General features: G+C 53.5%; 1 protein-coding gene across 3 annotated transcripts in view; it reads left to right on the forward strand.

Annotated features, from left to right (window-relative positions):
* Positions 1–8269: 8269 nt before the first annotated feature.
* Positions 8270–17198, forward strand: part of TACC2 (transforming acidic coiled-coil containing protein 2) — an 82714-nt gene continuing 73785 nt past the window's right edge. For all 3 annotated transcript variants that reach the window (XM_047072746.1, XM_047072745.1, XM_047072747.1), the window contains exon 1: positions 8270–8337. In XM_047072746.1, coding sequence (XP_046928702.1) covers positions 8270–8337 — 68 coding nt within the window. The remainder of the gene's footprint in view (positions 8338–17198) is intronic.

Consider the following 17198-nt stretch of genomic DNA (forward strand, 5'->3'; position numbering starts at 1 on the left):
TGTGTTTTCATCTTGGGAGCATTTCCACCCCGACCGGCCTCTTTGGAGCCCCGGGCAGGACCCCTCTCCTGCTGCAGGTGGCGGGGCCTGAAGTTCGCAACCTCTTTCACCAGTCTGGCTTCAGAAACCAGCCTGCTGCTGATTTGGGCAGCTGGGAGATCCCCGCTCTGCTTGCAACTGAATGTTTCTCTTCAAAGGCCTCTCTTCCCTGGTACCAAGTAACCTCTAAAACCTTAAGCCTAAGCTCTAGAGGAACTCAGTGGATTAACACATCAACATTCAAACCAAGTACAGTATTTAATCTCTCTTAACAGGCACTGAAAAGTGCTTATGGAATTTTCTGTTCTTGGAAAGATTTCCCCGAGAAGAAAGAGGGGTAACACCGGTGATGTTCTTGATCTGGAGCAGAGGCAGTCGCCTCTGGCCCAGGCAAGTCCACCGTTTCTCTCTTCCCGGGTCTGAGCGCAACTTGACGTGGTGTCTAAGGGCGGGCTTGAACTTTGGAGGTCAGAGTTCTATTTGGCCCGATGGCCACCTTGGGCCACCCTGTTTGTTTTTGCCTGTGATCTTAAACCTAGCGTATACCGGCAGTTGTAGGAACAACCTGGATTATCTAAAGACAACTGTTACCTGAGAAAGGCCACATAAAATGCATCCGCTTAAGTCAAAGTTGTATGAGAATAGCAGGGGAAAGGTTTAATTGCGACTTTACCTTGAAAAAAAAAAAACACATGAAAAATTACGAAAATGGCTTATTTTATATTTAACAAGATGTAGGCTTTCGTTTTTTGTTTTTTTTTTTAAAGATGTAGGCTTTCATGATAGCCATATGTTAATATTTAGAATGAACAAAGAGTTCTGCCCCTATTATTCTGACAGGTTTTCGGGGCTGTGTTCTCACCTCACATTTGACTGTTGCTGCTGAAGCCGAGACCCTTCTCTGTAAATACGCAGGGGCTTAAACAGTTTTCTGAAGGGCTCCTCTCAGCTCCTTGATCTTGACATTGCCTCTCTGAAGCCGCCTTCTTCACCTTCCTGAGTGTCTCTTCTTCAGTCGTTCACAGAATGCCGTTTGTCACGGCTTCGGGTGGCTTTTGAGCACTTCCGCGGAATCGGGTTCAGTGACTTCACGGTGTCCTGCATGTTTTGCTAAATTTACGGCTTCCTCTGCACTTGGTGGCATCGTGCTCGCACCGACAGTCACTGAGAGACAAGCCAGACAGGCTCCCTTCCCTCTTTGAGGGGGGATTTAGGCTCCAAGGCATTGTTTCATTGGCAGAACCCTCGTAACGCTGACCTTTGCTTTCTCTTCTAGAACCGTGTTGCCGTGACAACATGGATGGTGGGGACCCTCTCCGAGGGATGGGGCCACTTGAAACATATCCTCTTCGAACCTCTTCGCTTTCTGATTTTCCGGATTGCTGGGGGGAAGCCGAGTAGCTGCTGCTTTGCTCGTGGAAGCAGGCTTTGAAATTGGAGGGGTGTTGTTGAAGGCGTGGGCCACCATATTCATGGGCTCTTGGCAGAGGACCCACAGGAAAGAATATGTTGAGAGTGTCAGTCATAGAAACACCTGCTCATCCGCGGAGTGACTTTTGTTTTTTTAAACTTACTGGGTGTTGTGAATTATGTAACGGATCGCGATCGTTTCCCTTTTTGCTTTGGCTGTTGGGAGACTGCAACTTATTCCAACAAGAGCTTCTGGAATAACCTTACCCCCTCTGGCTTTTCTATACCTTTTCTCCCTGAGTTTCTTCTTCCTCCCTCCTTTCCTTTTCTTTCTTTCTTGAGTGGGGGGGAGCAGGGGAGGGGCAGAGAGAGAAGGAGAGAGAATCCCAAGCAGGTCTTACACTGCCAGCACGGAGTACTATGTGGGGCTCAAACCCACGAACTGTGAGATCATGCCCTGAGCTGAAACCAAGAGTTGGACGCTTAACCAGCTGAGCCACCCAGGTGCCCCTCTTTTTTGCTCCCTTGAATTGGAAGCTTAAATCCTTTTTGAAATTAGGTAGAGTGGGCACCAGGGTGGCTCGGTCGGTTAAGCATCTGACTCTTGATTTCAGCTCAGGTCACGATCGCACGGTTTGTGAGTTTGAGTTCTGCATCCTGCTGGCTCTGTGCTAACAGTGCTGAGCCTGCTCGGGATCTTCTCTCTGTCCCTCTCTGTTCCCCCCTGCTTGTGTTCTCTCTCTCTTTCAAAATAAATAAACTTAAAAAAAATTGTTTTTAAATTACGTAGGGTATATTTTCCAGAAAGTTTATCTCAGGAGCGTCTCCTACAACTTCCATCTCAAAAGAGTTGAATGGATTTGGTAAAGGAAGAAAGGTGTTTGAGGCTCTTATTTCGTCGTCTTGGATGTGCATTGTTTGCCACTAATTCCTTTCTCATGTGATGAGACTTCTTGGCACTAACTTAAGTTTTTCATAGCCCCCGAGGTTTCCCCCATCAGCCTGCCTTCCTTCTTGTAGGAATCAAAGATTAAAATTGCAACCTGCATTCTTCATTTAGAAACAAAAGTGAGTCCCCTCTCGACTGATTTCTAGCTCATTTTGGGTTGCCTCTTTGGGCATAACAGTAAAACCCACAGCCTCTATTTTCTGTCGTGACAGAATTGAAAGAATGTTCCCCATGAAGAGTAGTCTTTGGAACTTCTTTGTTTGGAAGGAACTCTGGAAGGTCTCATGCGGATATGGTGAAGATGGTGAGGAAGACATATAGTAGAGCAGCCCTTTCCAAGAAGAACGCGAGAGAACTTTCTGGAAGGGATGGGATTTTTACCTGAGCTTGCGCTTCAGCCCAAGAAAACCACTCAGGCTCCCGAGGGTGAGCATGTGAGGTTGAATGTTGGAGTCTAGAAGATTGATAGAACCCATCAGTCTTCTCCCCCTTCTCTAGACCCATCAGTCTTCTCCCCCTTCTCTATTCATCAAACGATTGAAGACGTTTGCCAGGACCTTTGCCCATGCCCTCTGAGGCTTCACACCGCATGTGTTTATGGAGCCCTGGCTGTACGTAGGGCACACCGTGTGGCTGGAGAGCAGAGTGCAGGTGCAGATACACGGATAAAGTGGGATGGGACAAGGATGCACCAAGGCTCCCACCTGCCAGCGGTCGAGAGAAGTCTGAGGGCCAGCTGGGACTGACCCTTCCAGGAGCTGGCCCAGGGCTGCGGCTTGATACCTGGGAGGCATTGAGAGAGCTGGGGAAGGTGGGGAGGGCGCCTGCTCGGCAGCGAGGTCACAGGGAGGACCCTGGCCCTGCTCAAGTACAGGGTGGAGCGTGTCACAGGATCAAGGCCAGGATATGGAATTGGGACTTCTTCCCGAAGGCAGTGGTCAGCTTTTGGAGCAAGGTCGTGTGACATCCAAGCTGTGTCTCCCACGCCCGGGGACGAGGATCCCGGATCTGTCGGACCTGGTGGGGAATGTGCCAGCAGGGTGCCATTCGTGCCCGCACCTGGTCCTGTTTGCTGGCCGGATCTGCTGGTCTCGGGCTCACGTTCCCGTGTGGTCGCTGAACTTGGGCCACACGCAAGGGCTGAAATGGAACAGCTCCCAGCAACTGGAACCTTAGGGAGACGTCAGCGAGCACAGAGTGGTGTGACGTGGGTTGGACTTTGGGGGCCTCAGATGGAGGAGCAAGACGCAAGCAGGCGGTGGTAGTACGGTCAGAGCCGGCTCCCTAAAGAGAAGGTTCACGCGGTTTTGGGCAGCGGCCCGCAGCCCCCACCACGGTGTACTGGATGGCGGTGAAGGCCAGCAACTTGAAGAAACAGGACCTGGGCCTTCTCCATCTGTGTTTACATTCTTAGCGTTCCCCGGATGGAATTTTCTGTGATCTGACCTACTTTTCTTTAGCATGTGTGCTTGGGCTAATTAGCAGTGCAGGGGTCCATCGGTCCTGTTTGGAGAGCATGGCTGCTATGGCAACTGGAGACATCTCCGAGGCCGCAGGCGAAGGGAGAGCGGCCCAAGTTTGTGTCTCTTGCAGTCTCAGAGGTGTTTCAACTTGCTCCCCCACCTTGACCGTGGCCCAGTGGGATTTAAAAGTCTCTAGCACATAGTTTATCTCAGGTACAGAGATTTGGCAGGTCGGCCGATCTTTCTGGTATGTGTCAGTAAGTAACTTGAGGACAGACTTGTCTTACTCAACGTTTATAGGCCAGGTACATGGCAATGGTGTTAATATGTGTTGAATTGCTCATTGTTTTAGAAATCATGGGTGCATCCCTCGATTTATCCAGGTTTCGAGGGTGTCTTGGGGACATGAGTAGGAGGGTCGGCAGTGGGGCCGGTCGAAGGGGACTTAGCTTGCCAGCAGGGTCCTGGAATACGTGTGTGGTGATCCAGAGGCCCCAAGAGGGGCTGAGTTCACGGTTTCATTGCAGCCACTGCTAGAAGCTTCAGGGATCACTGGTTTGCTGTAGAGGGGACACGCTGTGCCTGGGGCAGGGAAAAGTCTGGAGAACCAGCTGGGAATGAAGAGATGGGAAGGAAGGCAGCACCTCCAGAAGAAAGGTCAGGAGTAAGCAGAGGGGAACCGTGCATGGCGTCTGTAGGCTGAGCTGCAGACAATAGCGTGGCCGGGTGGGTGCTCACTGCAGGTGTGGATAGCTGAGGGAGTGAGTGCTTGGAGTGCTAACCGCTGGCATTTTAGTAATTTCAGATGGAATCTGTGCTTTCTCGCTGTGCAAACCTACGATTTAACCTTTGCGGAACGATTTGGGGTGGGACGGGGTGAGGGAGGGAGGGGGGTGAGGCAGGAGTGGGGTGTAGGGGGTGGTGTCTGTGTTATATGCAGTTCTTGTGATAAACCACGACCCGGGGCTGGGTCTACAGAGCATTGACGCTGGGTCGGATGATGGCTCTGGACTGCTGTTGTTTTGAGTTTCCTTGGTCTGGCTTGAATGGTTTGTGTATCTTTTCGCTTTTTTCTTTTAAGTTTATTTATTTTTGAGAGAGAGAGAGAGAGAGCGAGCGAGCAGGAGGGGCAGAGAGAGAGGGAGAGAGAGAATCCCAAGCAGGTTCTGCATTGCCTGCACGGAGCCTGACGTGGGGCTCAAACTCACGAACCGTGAGATCATGACCCAAACTGAAATAAGGAGAGGGAGAGAGAGAGAGAGAGGTAGAGAGGGGAGCATGAGCGCCTGAACAGCAGCAGGCCCTTGCGGCCCTTGTCCTCTGGAGTCGCTCTCCCTCCCCTGCATTTTTTTGGTTTGACGTTTTCTGTCCGCTGAATTACTAGGTAACCAAATTTGTTTGAAGATGTCAGAAGTTCTTCTGTAAGCACACAACACAGACTCGCGACGTTTGGACTTCCGTGGCATCCACCTCACCGGTGCCCACATCGTATTTGTTTTTCCCCGCGTTCTTGGTGGCGTTTTTGGCATCACTAAGTCGGTGGCAGCCTGCTAAGTGAAGTGTCACTGTGTCATGACATTTGAGTAGTTGGGATTCCACATAAGAGGATCTCATTTTATCGCCTCCTTATTTCCTTAAGGGCACTCGTTTAGGGGAAGATGCTTCTCGTCAAGAAGGAAAGTTAACACTGCCCGGCACCAGTCAGGGGCCTGGTCCTGGGACCCTATATATATATATACACACATACATAAAATTTTCTTTAATTTCCCAATACCTTGCAAAGTCCACACTTTCCCTCTTCTGCCAGCTGAGAAAGCAGGGCTCAGGATGGTTAAGGGGTTGGCTGCAGCCTATACCGCAAATGAAGAAGATGCCCGGCTTTGAATTCTGGTCTCATTTCAAAGGCCTCTCCTGTTATTGTGGCAAACCCTCACCTGCTGAGGGTGAGGACCTTTGGATGGTTCTCTGCTTTCTCGCGTCCTGAACCAAAAAGCTGATGAGTTCTGACTGTGGTTCTTCATTTTTGTTTTTTTTGGGTTTTTTTTTTCAATTTTTTTTAACGTTTATTTATTTTTGAGACAGAGAGAGACAGAGCATGAACGGGGGAGGGTCAGAGAGAGGGAGACACAGAATCTGAACCAGGTTCCGGGCTCTGAGCTGTCAGCACAGAGCCCGATGCAGGGCTCGAACTCACTGACCGTGAGGTCATGACCTGAGTCGAAGTCAGCCGCTTAACCGACTGAGCCACCCAGGCGCCCCTGGTTCTTCATTTTTGTAGCGCTGAGTTTGGCTAAAGCCCATACCCTTGGTGCCCAGGGAAGGGGTCGCTTTCCTCAAAATCTTGTCTAGGTTAGTGCTTATGAAATTTTTCAGCTCCAAGCAGTAAGGTTGCTTGGACTCCCAAGTGTACATGGGGCCCAAGAGATCTGTTTTCTGGCGGGAAACAAACCCTCAGGGTACCGGAGGCAAACAAATTGCGGGATCTTTGCCCCTAGATGACACCCTGCACCGACAGGGAGTGACGGCTGCCCAGGACGTGCTTTCCAGAGCAAGCCTCATCGGGCCACCCAGACAGTTACCCTGCCTGCGAGATTGACATTAGCTGCCTTCATCGAAACGCAAAAGTAAACCTTCTCCGGGTTTCCTGCAAATTTCATGTTGTTCTGGGAAACAGTTTTGATTCTCTGGCGTTTTGTTTGACAATAATCTTAAGCAGGCACAGGAGAAAGCCAGTCGGCCACGAAGTCTGGAACTATCCTGACGTTATGAGCGGCAACCTCAAAAGTCCCTGGCCAAACATCCTTGCCACAGCTTCAGAAAACACTCAGGGTATTGGAGAAAATTTCTAAATGCTTTGAGCAGTTCTGTGTTCATTTTATTTTTCTTTTGGCCACAGTTTAGATGCATTTTAAGCTTACTGTGCCATGGGGTGAAGACATGCCGGGAAAGTGTAGAAGGGTTTTCAGCTTATCATCAGGGGCTCGCTTTAATTCGGTTGCCAGCCTGTGTTTGGAGCGCACAGTGCAGTTGCATTGAAAGTAGAGCCGGGGCAAATGGTCAGGCTCCCAGGAGTGCCCCAAACTTTCGAACCTGTGAGAGATGGAACCCTTCTCTAGTAGCTTTTGGTGAGAAGGTCCCGGAGCCCAAGCCTTGAGCCTTTCTGAGCTAGCTGGAGCCAGGCGGGGGACCTGGCAAGCTGGGCATTGTTGCCCTAGCCAGGGCGGGGGCCGCGGTGATGGGGTGTGTTTGGAATCACAGAGTTGGGCCCTTTGGTTGTAGGTCACGGCAGGCTGTCTTTCCCTGGTCACCCTGTGGCTTTCAGGGCTTGACACGGGCCTGTCAGCTTGCCTGGCCTCTGGTTAGGGGGAGCACCTGCTCAGCGCTTCTCCGTGGAGAACTCACCTGGTGGCCAAAGGTGGGGTTGCAGACCTTGTGGCAGACCGTGGGCTTCTTTCTCTCCACCTTGCCCACCCCCTACCAATTGTGTGAGCGAATCGGAGGCCGGACCGGGTTGGCTGTGAGCAGGGAGCCAGGCCCTGGGATCTGCCTGGTACAAGCCTCATCGGGCTCCGGGCCTGGCCACCGGCCTGAAGGAGGCAGAAGGGGACAGTTGGAAAACCGCACACATCTTGCACATTTCCCGCCGCAGCCTGTTTACCTGCCCTCTCTCCCTCCACACACACGCTGGTGCCAGAAAAGTCTATTCCCCTCCTTCTGGAGGGATGAGCCAGCCGGGGGGGCGGGGTGGGGGGGGGCGGTGGAGAATACCCCTACTTCTCCCTGCGGTCAGCTCGGCGGAGACCACCACGCCCCTCCCTCCTTGGGGCCCCGGGCTCCCCAGCCCGCAGTGTATTTGCATTTCAAAGCCACACAATGCGGTCGGTCGGGGCGAGGCAGGGGAGGCTGGGGGAGGCGGCGCGCACGCAGAGGGAGGGTCTTCGCGCTCCCTCCCCCGGCCCCGTTTCCGGAGCCTGCGCCGGAGCTTTGTGAAGATGCAGGCGTCGGGGCCGCTCGGCGATGATGACATCACCGTGTCACACACCGAAGCCGGGCTGCCGGGGGGTTTAGGAGCAGCTCCACTCGGACCACACCGGCGCTCACGCTCACACTCGCGCGCCCCGGGCAGAGCCGCGCGCGCCGGCCACACTCGCGCACACTCTTAGGCGCGCGCCGGCCACACTCGCGCGCACACTTCCGCGGCGCTCGCTCCCCGGGCTCCGGCTTCGGCCCTAAGCCGCAGCTCCCCGCCGCCGCCGCCGCCGCCACCGCCACGGATGCCAGCAGCTGCTCCCATCTGCAGTGCAGCAGCCCCGGCCGCCGGCCGGTCCGTCCCGGCTCCCGGCTGGAGGAATCGCGCCAGGACGCTGGCCCCGCTCGCGGCTAGTCTGCTCGCCAGGGCGCAGCGAGGATGGGAGGGTCGCAGTCCCTGCAGCCAGTCCCAACCAGCGACCCGAACCTGGAGGCTTCCGAGGCAATGTAAGTGCTCCGCGGGGCCGCCCGGAGGGCCCCCCTCCCCCGACCCCGGGAGGAGGAGAGGCTGCCTGGGCTTTGTTAGTGTCGCCTCTCCAGATCCCCGTGCAGCCTGGAGCCCGGGCTGGCCCAGGGTTCTCGGCAGCCTTACATGGCTTTGCCTGGTGGCTGCTCCTTTTAGCATTCAGTCCTCCCTCTGGAATGAGCGTCTGGCAGCCCTAGGACTGCCCCCGCCTGCCCCCCACCCGGCAGAAATGACCCTCTGGCATTCGATTTCAGTTGTTCAGCGGCCCAGTGCATGTTCCGGGGCTCCTGCCATGAGCATCTTAACTCTGCACCCCCAGCACAGTGGTATTTCCTGCAACGGAACAGCCGGGCATCAACAAGGGCCTCTTGGGAAGAACCCTTGAGTGTGGCAGCTTGGTGCCCATGGAGACAGACCAGTTTAGGGGCAGCCAGTCGCCTGGCCAGGCAGATGGTGTGGATCATGGCTGGTAGATGTTCAGTCCTGTTAGCTTAAGCATCCGTATACTCACTCTGGTGAGCATTGTGGAGGACAAGGCTGCTTGCTATTATTAGTCAAGCCAGAGGAAGTCTTGTCACTGGTCCATTGGTCAAGGCAGGGTTTGACTGCATTGATTCAGGAATCCAATCTTTTCTCCAAACCACAGAGCTGATGTGCTCAGAAGAGGCCTTTATCCTGGAATCCTTAGTATTGCCATTTCTGTATGGTCGTATCCATTTCCTTCCCAGGCATGTCTGGAGGATGGGGCTTATTGGGTAGATCTGGCTGCCGGGCACATTTCAGCAGGTCAGGCCGGCATCCGAGGTGGACCTCCACATCCCAGGCTTACCTGCTCTACTTTCCCGAAAAGAAGAATGTGTTTCAGAAAAGAGTATTTTCTGGGCATCTGGGGGTGGGGCGGTAGGTAAAGTGATTGCTTCCTGAGAGCCACTGATGTGTAGATTAAAAGATTAGCAGGGATTGGTCTGGGTGTTGTAGTAGGGACAGGGTGCCATGTGGGGCTTCCTCACTGGTCCCCACGCCTGGGCTTCAATGAGGAGCTAGCTCAGCGCGGTGATGTAATGCTAGGCTGAGTCTCATGGTTTTCTAAGGCCCCGTCTCTTTAGCAGTGAACCATACTTAGGAGCAGGTGTGCACTGATCATTTGTCTTCCTCCTTGTAGCTTGGGAAAGCGTCATCTTACAACGGGAGGCACATCAAGCTGGAGACTTTTTTTTTTTTTTTTAATGCTGTGAGCCTTGTACTACGCCTACCCTGTTTTTTGTCCCTGTGTCGTATTGTTAGATGCTTGGAAATACGTATCACCAGAAAAGACTGCAGCCTAGGCAGAAGAGAACAACTTCAACCTATTTTTTAAAAGTCTGTGAACTGGAAATCAGTTCATCAGTGCTAATCACTAACTAATTGGTATCAGGACTCACGCCTGTCAAAGAGCGTAAGAGGCTTGGAAAAGACAATGTGACCGCATGCTTGGGAAAATATGCGCCTCAGCCATTGGAAATTCAGCTCACCGGTCCCCAACATCCCCGCCCTCTTTCCCCGTTGAGTTAATAAATGACCAGTATTCTGTTGGCTGAGGGCTGAGTTTGGGGAGATTCAATTAGGCAGAAGCTGCCTTTTGGATAAGGCCCCTACAGGTTGGTTCTGCCCTGTGGGGATAGTGGCGTTTGGGTAAAACTCCAGGCTGATCGGCCACATTGTGCTGAAGTCTGCTTATCAATATTGCATGGTTGAGTTCGTTCCTATGCGCCAGCCTGAGGCATCTCTCCCCGGAACTGCTACTTCTGCAGCCTCTAAATGGAAATCTTGAGGATAGTACGGATGCTCATTCACAGATCCCACCCTCCACCCCCTACTCTTTTTTTGTTTTTAAAAATGAAGAGAGGGGACATAGTTGGGGCTGGTACCATTCCCAACAGTTATTTTTCTCTAAAACCCCATCTCTGCTGTCTGAATAACGAGGGGCTATTTTGCTACTGTCGAGTTGCTCGTTTCCAGTCTAGAGGTTTTAAGAAGTGTGTTAAGGGAGCGCCCCTCTTCCGTACAGGCACAAGCCTTGCACGATGGTGTGTATTTCCCTGCGCCTCAAAACGCACGCACAAGACAGTGCGGCACATGGTCCGTGGCGAAGAAGCTGCTGCTGCTGCTGTCGGGGTTGCTGGGGTGGAGGTGAACTTGGGGTGGACTTCTGTGTAAGACCGTCCATGACAACCGGAATCTAGAGTAACCCTTTGTTTTTCTCTGCTGAAAGATGGGCCGGAGTTGGGCACCCCCGCGGAAGAGTGAAACCAAAAGACAGAGGGAGGCAGGATGAGGTGGAAATGCATGCAGGAATTTTTTTAGCGTCAGGATTTCTTTCTTGCCTTCTGCTTTCAGGTGCGGGGTGCCTTTGGGCAGTTTTTGTAGCCCTGCCTGGTAGCTTCACGCTGTACAGAGTGTGGTAGGGTACGCAGGTGGGGGGTTGGGGAGGGGGTAAGATCCAGAGTCCTGGGTCTCCCTCTTGGCTGGTAGAAACTTAAATCCTGGAGGGGCAGGAGGGCATGTGGGGTTGGGAGCCGGGGCGGGCGGGTGGAGGTTCAAGCATCGACCCTTCCCTTGCTCCTCCTAGGGTGGTCCCCAAACTGCTGCATCGCCTTCTCCGAGGGGCTTGTTAACAAATGCACAGCCCCAGGCCCCTCCCCAGACTGGCCGAATCAGACTCTCCATTTGAGCCAGATATCTGTCGAGATGCCCGCTGAGCTGTCGACGAGAAAGTTTGAGAAGCCCTGAGCTAGCTCAGTGTCTCCATCCTGGTCGGTGAGGAAGTCTGGCCACTTCTCTGGCTGCTTCTTTCCTGTGTGGGAAAGAAGTTCCGGTAGCAACAGCGGCCACTGTTTCCAAACAGAACAGGGGAAGCTGGGAGAGGAGAAATCTGCCGCAGAAAACACTCGCTAACCAGCGCAGCCACGCTGGGAAGTGCAGGGAAAGGACAGGAAGTGCTACAGTTAAGTGTGGTCTCGGCTATTGATCAGACTTGCTTGTTCCTGCCTGTGCCTTCCTCCCGCGGCGGCGGCGGCCCCTTGTGGCCCTGCTGCTGCTGAACGAAGCGGCACGAAGTCCTTTATCTTATGTTTAATTGGAGCTCCCACCCCCACCCCGTTCCGGGGGCTCCCGATCAGCTAGGGGGACCCATGCCCCCGTAGAGCAAAGTAGAAAGGCCAGGCTGGGTGGAGAGGGGCAGGATGATGGCATATTCACCATGGAGGTTTTCTGCTCCCACCAAGAGAAGGACGTGGCATCTGCCGGGAGGAGAGAACTGGATTGGGAGCACCCTGGGGGAAAGCTGATGGGCTTGGGCCGGGATTTGACAAGCAGGTGGGACAAGACTGATAGTTGAGAGAGTGGCCGAGGCCAGAGACTCTGGTTCTGCCCCGCCTGCCTCGAGGATTTCTCCAGGTGAGGTACCCTGTCTGTAAAGACTCAGAAGACGAAAGCACCCGCCCGTGGCCAAAGTGGGTACACTGTGTGCCTGAAGTTTGCCGGCGTTTCAGTAGCTCAGAAGGCCAGAAAGGGCTGCTGGGGCTGCTGGTAGGCATCTATCTGACTGGAGGCCTCACCGGATCTCTTTCAAAGCCTTGTTTCTCGAGGTGACCCTTGGCTAAGTCATTGCCTCACGCGACCGCATCCCTGATGTGGGCTGCAGACAGCTTCTCGGTTCCAGGAAGCTGATTGCACTTTGGATGTTATCGTTGGACAGAATCAGTTGAGTTTTGTGCCCCCTAAAATGGAATGAGCTCCAAAGTTAGCTGTACAGTGGGAGTTGCCTGAGTCCCGAGGGAACCTCTTGGGTGCTGTCTTGATTCAGGTTGCTATGACAAAATACCACAGATCGGGGAGCTTAAGCAACAGACATTTGTCTCCAGACAGTTCTGGAGGCTGCAAGTCCCACATCAGGGTGCTGGCAGATTTGGGGTCTGGTGAGGACCCACTTCCAGGTTTAGAGATGGTTGTCTTCTCCATGCATCCCTGGCCATAGAAGAGAAAGCAGAGATTTGATCCTTTTTTTTGGGGGGGGGGGGGAAGAGAGAGAGAGAGAGAGAGAGAGGGAGGAGGACGGAGAAGGGAGTATGGGGGTGGGAAGGAGGAAAGAGAGAGAGATGTGTCTTCATTTTTTTTAAAACGTTTATTTATGTTAGAGAGAGAGAGAGAGAGAGAGAGAGCGAGAGAAAGCACACACGAGCAGGGGCAGCGTAGAGAGAGAGGGAGAGAGAGAAGCCCAAGCAGGCTCCACTCTGTCAGTGCAGAGCCTGATGCGGGGCTCGAACTCATGAACCACGAGATCACGACCTGAGCCAAAATCAAGAGTCAAACGCTTAACCGACTAAGCCACCCAGTTGCCCTTGTGTCTTCTTTTAAGGGCACTGATGCCATTCACGAGGGCTCCACCCTCATGGCCTAATTACTTCCCAAAGGCCCTACCTCCAGATATCACCGCCCCGGGGGTTAGAGTTTCAACATACAGATTTTGGGGGGACACAAACATTGAGGGCGAAAGCAAGCGCTTTTCCTCCGCCATCATTCCTCGGTATCTCCAGCATGGCCCCTGCGGTCCTTTACTGCTTTCTCTGTGGGACTTACTTGCAGGCTTTCGCTAAGGTGAGCTGAAGGCAGGAACCTTCCAGGGCCCTCCAGGGAGCTGCCAGTTGTCCAGGGACTCATGCCATCCCTTTCTGCTGGGGCAGTGGGATGGAGCGCCCAGTCGTTACAGGGTGAGCAGACATGGCTGGCTTACTTATTGGGTGAGTATGGGTACGTGTTACATCTGGGTCGGTGGAGTCCGGGCCACTCTCTCCCCATAGGCCCTCTGCCCCCATCCCCCTGTTTCTTTCCACCATCTGTGGCCTGTATTTTCTGTGGCTGTATCTTTGGTTGCCTAGGACCTACTTTAGCCTGACATGATTGGCTGTTCTTGCCAGATGGATTGCCCAGCGTTCCTGGGTGACCAAAGGATATTGAATAATTCCATCCTTTCCCCCTTAAGATTGATGACGAGGACTTAGGCATTGGAAACAGTGGCTCCGTGAAAACCAATTGTTCATGGACTAATGCTTGTGTTTCAGATTGGACAGGAAGGAGTCTGGGGAGGACCGGTTGGCCACAAAAAGCTGGCATAGTCAGAACTGCTCATACACACCCATCCCGCGTTGGAAGCAGTGGCTCAGATGAACCCTGGTTCCGTTTATATTTACAGATTCCCTTTAGCCGTTGTTTCTGGAGAGCAGTTGTGTGCTGTTTGTGTCGCCAGACATGGAAACGTATCTGGATTTTGCAGCGTGAAAGCCAAGAGTGCAAAGTTCTGCGGCCCTGAGTAGACTCGATTTAGCAGAAACTTCTGTGTTCTGGATGTTTTCCATTGTGGAAATATGGCATCCATTAATCCTATGAGGCAGGCACTTCCAGCCCCGTTTTAGAGGTGAGGAAACTGAGGCCTCTGGATGGCTTACAGCAAGGGCTCAGCAAACATTTTCCATAAAGGGCTGGGTAGTAAGTATTTTAGACTTTGCAGACCATATGGTCTTTGTTGCAAGAACTCAGCTCTGCTGTTCAAGTGTGAAAGCAGTCCTAGACAATTAGGAAAACCGGTGTTCCAGTAAAGCTTTACTTACAAAAACAGGCGGTGGGTTGTAGCGGGCCGACCCCCTGGTCACACAGCTGGCCAGGACAGCGCTGGGATCCGTGCCCCCTACCTTCACGACTGTTTATGAGCACAGGGGTCCTCAGGTCTTTGGCCTGGGCCGCATGCTTTGTCTCTCTGTGCTCTCTGCAAGCTGTCGCATGGGCTTAAATACTGTCACGTACTGAGAACCCCCTGGCTGATGCCCTTCTCCTTTCTCTGAGCACCCTGCTTGCCCAGCTGCTCACTTCGTATCTCTCAGGTTTCTGATGGAGGACCCAGGCTTAATGTGTCCCAAACTGAACCGATGGCCTTCCTCCTCTCAAACACAAAAAAATCTATATACAAACCAACCCAGTCCCAGCCCAGCTCCCCATATCAGCACGTGGCACCCCATCCAGCCAGCTGCTGTACCCAGAAAGTCTGGTTTCCTCCTCTTCCCGCTCCTTCCTTCTTCCTTAAACAGACTGATCAGGGCCCTTCCCCCTGTCTGCTTCCCACTGGTTTCCGCCTGAAGTCCCACCTTCCCTGTGGGGGCCTGCGGGTCTGGCCTCCCGCCTCCCCTTGCCAGCTGTTCTCCGGCCACACTGGTCACCTGTCAGCTCTTTGAACGTGCAGTGCTCAAGTGCCTCAGAGCCTTTGCACGTGCTATGGGTCGTCCAGAAGGCATTCCGCACCGTGCCAGCCTGGCGGACACCATCTCCAGCTTCAAATCTTGACAGCTTTTCCTGCCGTTACTCTCCAGTGCTGTCCGATAGAACCTTCTGGGATGGTGGAAAGTTCTGTCATCTGCACTTCCCAGTATGATAGCCACCTAGCCCCTGTGGCTGTTGAGCACTTGAAGTGTGGATAGTGCATGCAAGCAATTGCATTTTATTTTATTTTGAATCTATTGTTGTTTAAGCTTATTTATTTATTTTGGGGAGGAGGGGCAGAGAGAGGGAGAGAGAGAGAGAAACCCAAGCAGGCTCCGTGCTGTCAGCACAGAGCTCGACGTGCGGCCTGATCTCACGAACTGTGAGATCATAACCCGAGCTGAAATCAGAAGTCAGATAATTAACCGACTGCCCCACCCAGGCACCCCCAAGAAATTGAATGTTATCTATCTATCTATCTATCTATCTATCTATCTATTTTTAATGTTTATTTATTTATTTTTATTTTTTTTTTTCAACGTGTATTTATTTTTGGGACAGAGAGAGACAGAGCATGAATGGGGGAGGGGCAGAGAGAGGGAGACACAGAATCGGAAACAGGCTCCAGGCTCTGAGCCATCAGCCCAGAGCCCGACGCGGGGCTCGAACTCACGGACCGCGAGATCGTGACCTGGCTGAAGGCGGACGCTTAACCGACTGCGCCACCCAGGCGCCCCTTTATTTATTTTTGAGACAGAAAATGCCCTGGGCTGTGCAGAGAGGAAGGCTATGTTCCCACTGCCACACTTTTTCCAAAGTCCTTGCTGGCTCCTTTCCTTATACCGCGTCTCCCTGGACATAGTCCAGCTAATCGGGCCCCCACTGCGTTCCGTTCTCTGCATCTTGGACCTAGATAGGCTTGGAGAGGGCGTGCTTAATGGATCTGGGAAGGCCCCTGGTGTCCCCAGCAGCGAGGTTGGGCTCTGCTCTTCAGGCTTCAAAGAGAGAGACAGAGCACCAGTGGGGTAGGGTAGAGAGACAGGGAGACACAGAATCCGAAGCAGGCTCTATGAGCTGTCAGCACAGAGCCCGACGCGGGGCTCGAACTCACAAGCTGTGAGATCACGACGTGAGCCGAAGTCGGACATTCAACCGCCTGAGCCACCCAGGGGCCCCAAGAAATTGAATTTTGGATTTCAATTAAAATAGTCACGCATGGCAAGAGGCGATTGATTGTATTGAACACCGCAGCTCTATATCATTCTGTTGTATGAGTTCTTCATAATGCTCTGCAAAATATATAATTATTGATTTGTCTCTTGTTTTTATTTAAAAACTTTTTTTTAACGTTTATTTTTGAAAGAGAGGCAGGGTGTGAGTGGGGGAGGGGCAGAGAGAGAGGGAGACACAGAATCTGAAGCAGGTTCTAGGCTCCGAGCTGTCAGCACAGAGCCCGATGGAGGGCTTGTGGAAGCAACCTGAGGGCGTTGTATTTATTGTGCTTGTCCCCAGTATCTAGCACAGTGCTGAGCACGTAGTACGCACTCAGTAAACAGCTTGTTGAATGAATAAATGCATGAAGAAATGGATAGTCTTACTGGCAGAAACAATCCTAGGCACATCTGCTCCACACTGAGCTGTGCTGAGGGGCCCTGCAGCCGGGGACTTGGAGGGGCAGGAGAGGCTTGGCTCGACCTCGGGTGTTAAGGTTCTGCGGGCCCCACGTGAGGACGGGACCCACTGCCACGAGGATGTCGCCCCTACATGACTCTGCCTCGATGCCCTTGCCCAGAGCATCCCAAGCAAGTGCACTGCAGGCTGTAGCGGATGGCAGGTCACCCAGTGACAGGTCATGGCCCTGCTGTCTCCCCCTCTCTCCTCCTGGATGGTTTGCTCTTCTTAGAGGACTGTGCACTCAGCCCTCTCCGTTCTGCCGTGTCTTTTGGCTGTCGCTTAGCTGGTGTCTCTTGCCTGCCTTCCTCTCCATCCACCTGAGGACGCTGCTCCTCCTGGAGGGGGGAGGGGGACAGGGCGGCTGCCGCCCGAGCTGCAAAGGCTTACAAGGAGACTGGGGGGACAGCAGCGCATTACCTTTGCTTCTGCCTTCTTCGCCCTTGCAAAGGAGAGCAGCTGCTGGGGCCAGGAAGGTGCATGCCCCCACCCCCGGCCCCGCCACTGTGAAGTAAAGAACCCTTTGGGGCGGTGGGCTTCTCAGAGCTCTTTTTGCACCTGCCAGCGCTCCTTACTTAGAACGGTTGTTTCTGGGTTGGCCGCTTCCATGGTTTACTCTGCTTTGTCCTTAAATGGAAGCAGCAGGAGCCTCTGGCTCTGGGCAGAGCATTGGGAGCTGGAGGTGGGGGCAGGGGTGGGGGGTAGGGGTAGGGGTGGGAGCTGGGGGTGGGGGCAGGGGTGGGGGCAGGGGTAGGGGTGGGAGCTGGGGGTGGGGGCAGGGGTGGGGGGTAGGGGTAGGGGTGGGAGCTGGGGGTGGGGGCTGGGGGTAAGGAGGTAGAGGTGGGAGCTGGGGATGGGGGCAGGGGTGGGGGCAGGGTAGGGG

Source organism: Lynx rufus, unplaced genomic scaffold (assembly GCF_022079265.1).
Source record: "Lynx rufus isolate CCGP_SWC_20201006 ecotype Redwood Valley unplaced genomic scaffold, mLynRuf1.p SCAF_11, whole genome shotgun sequence".
Taxonomy (NCBI): domain Eukaryota; kingdom Metazoa; phylum Chordata; class Mammalia; order Carnivora; family Felidae; genus Lynx; species Lynx rufus.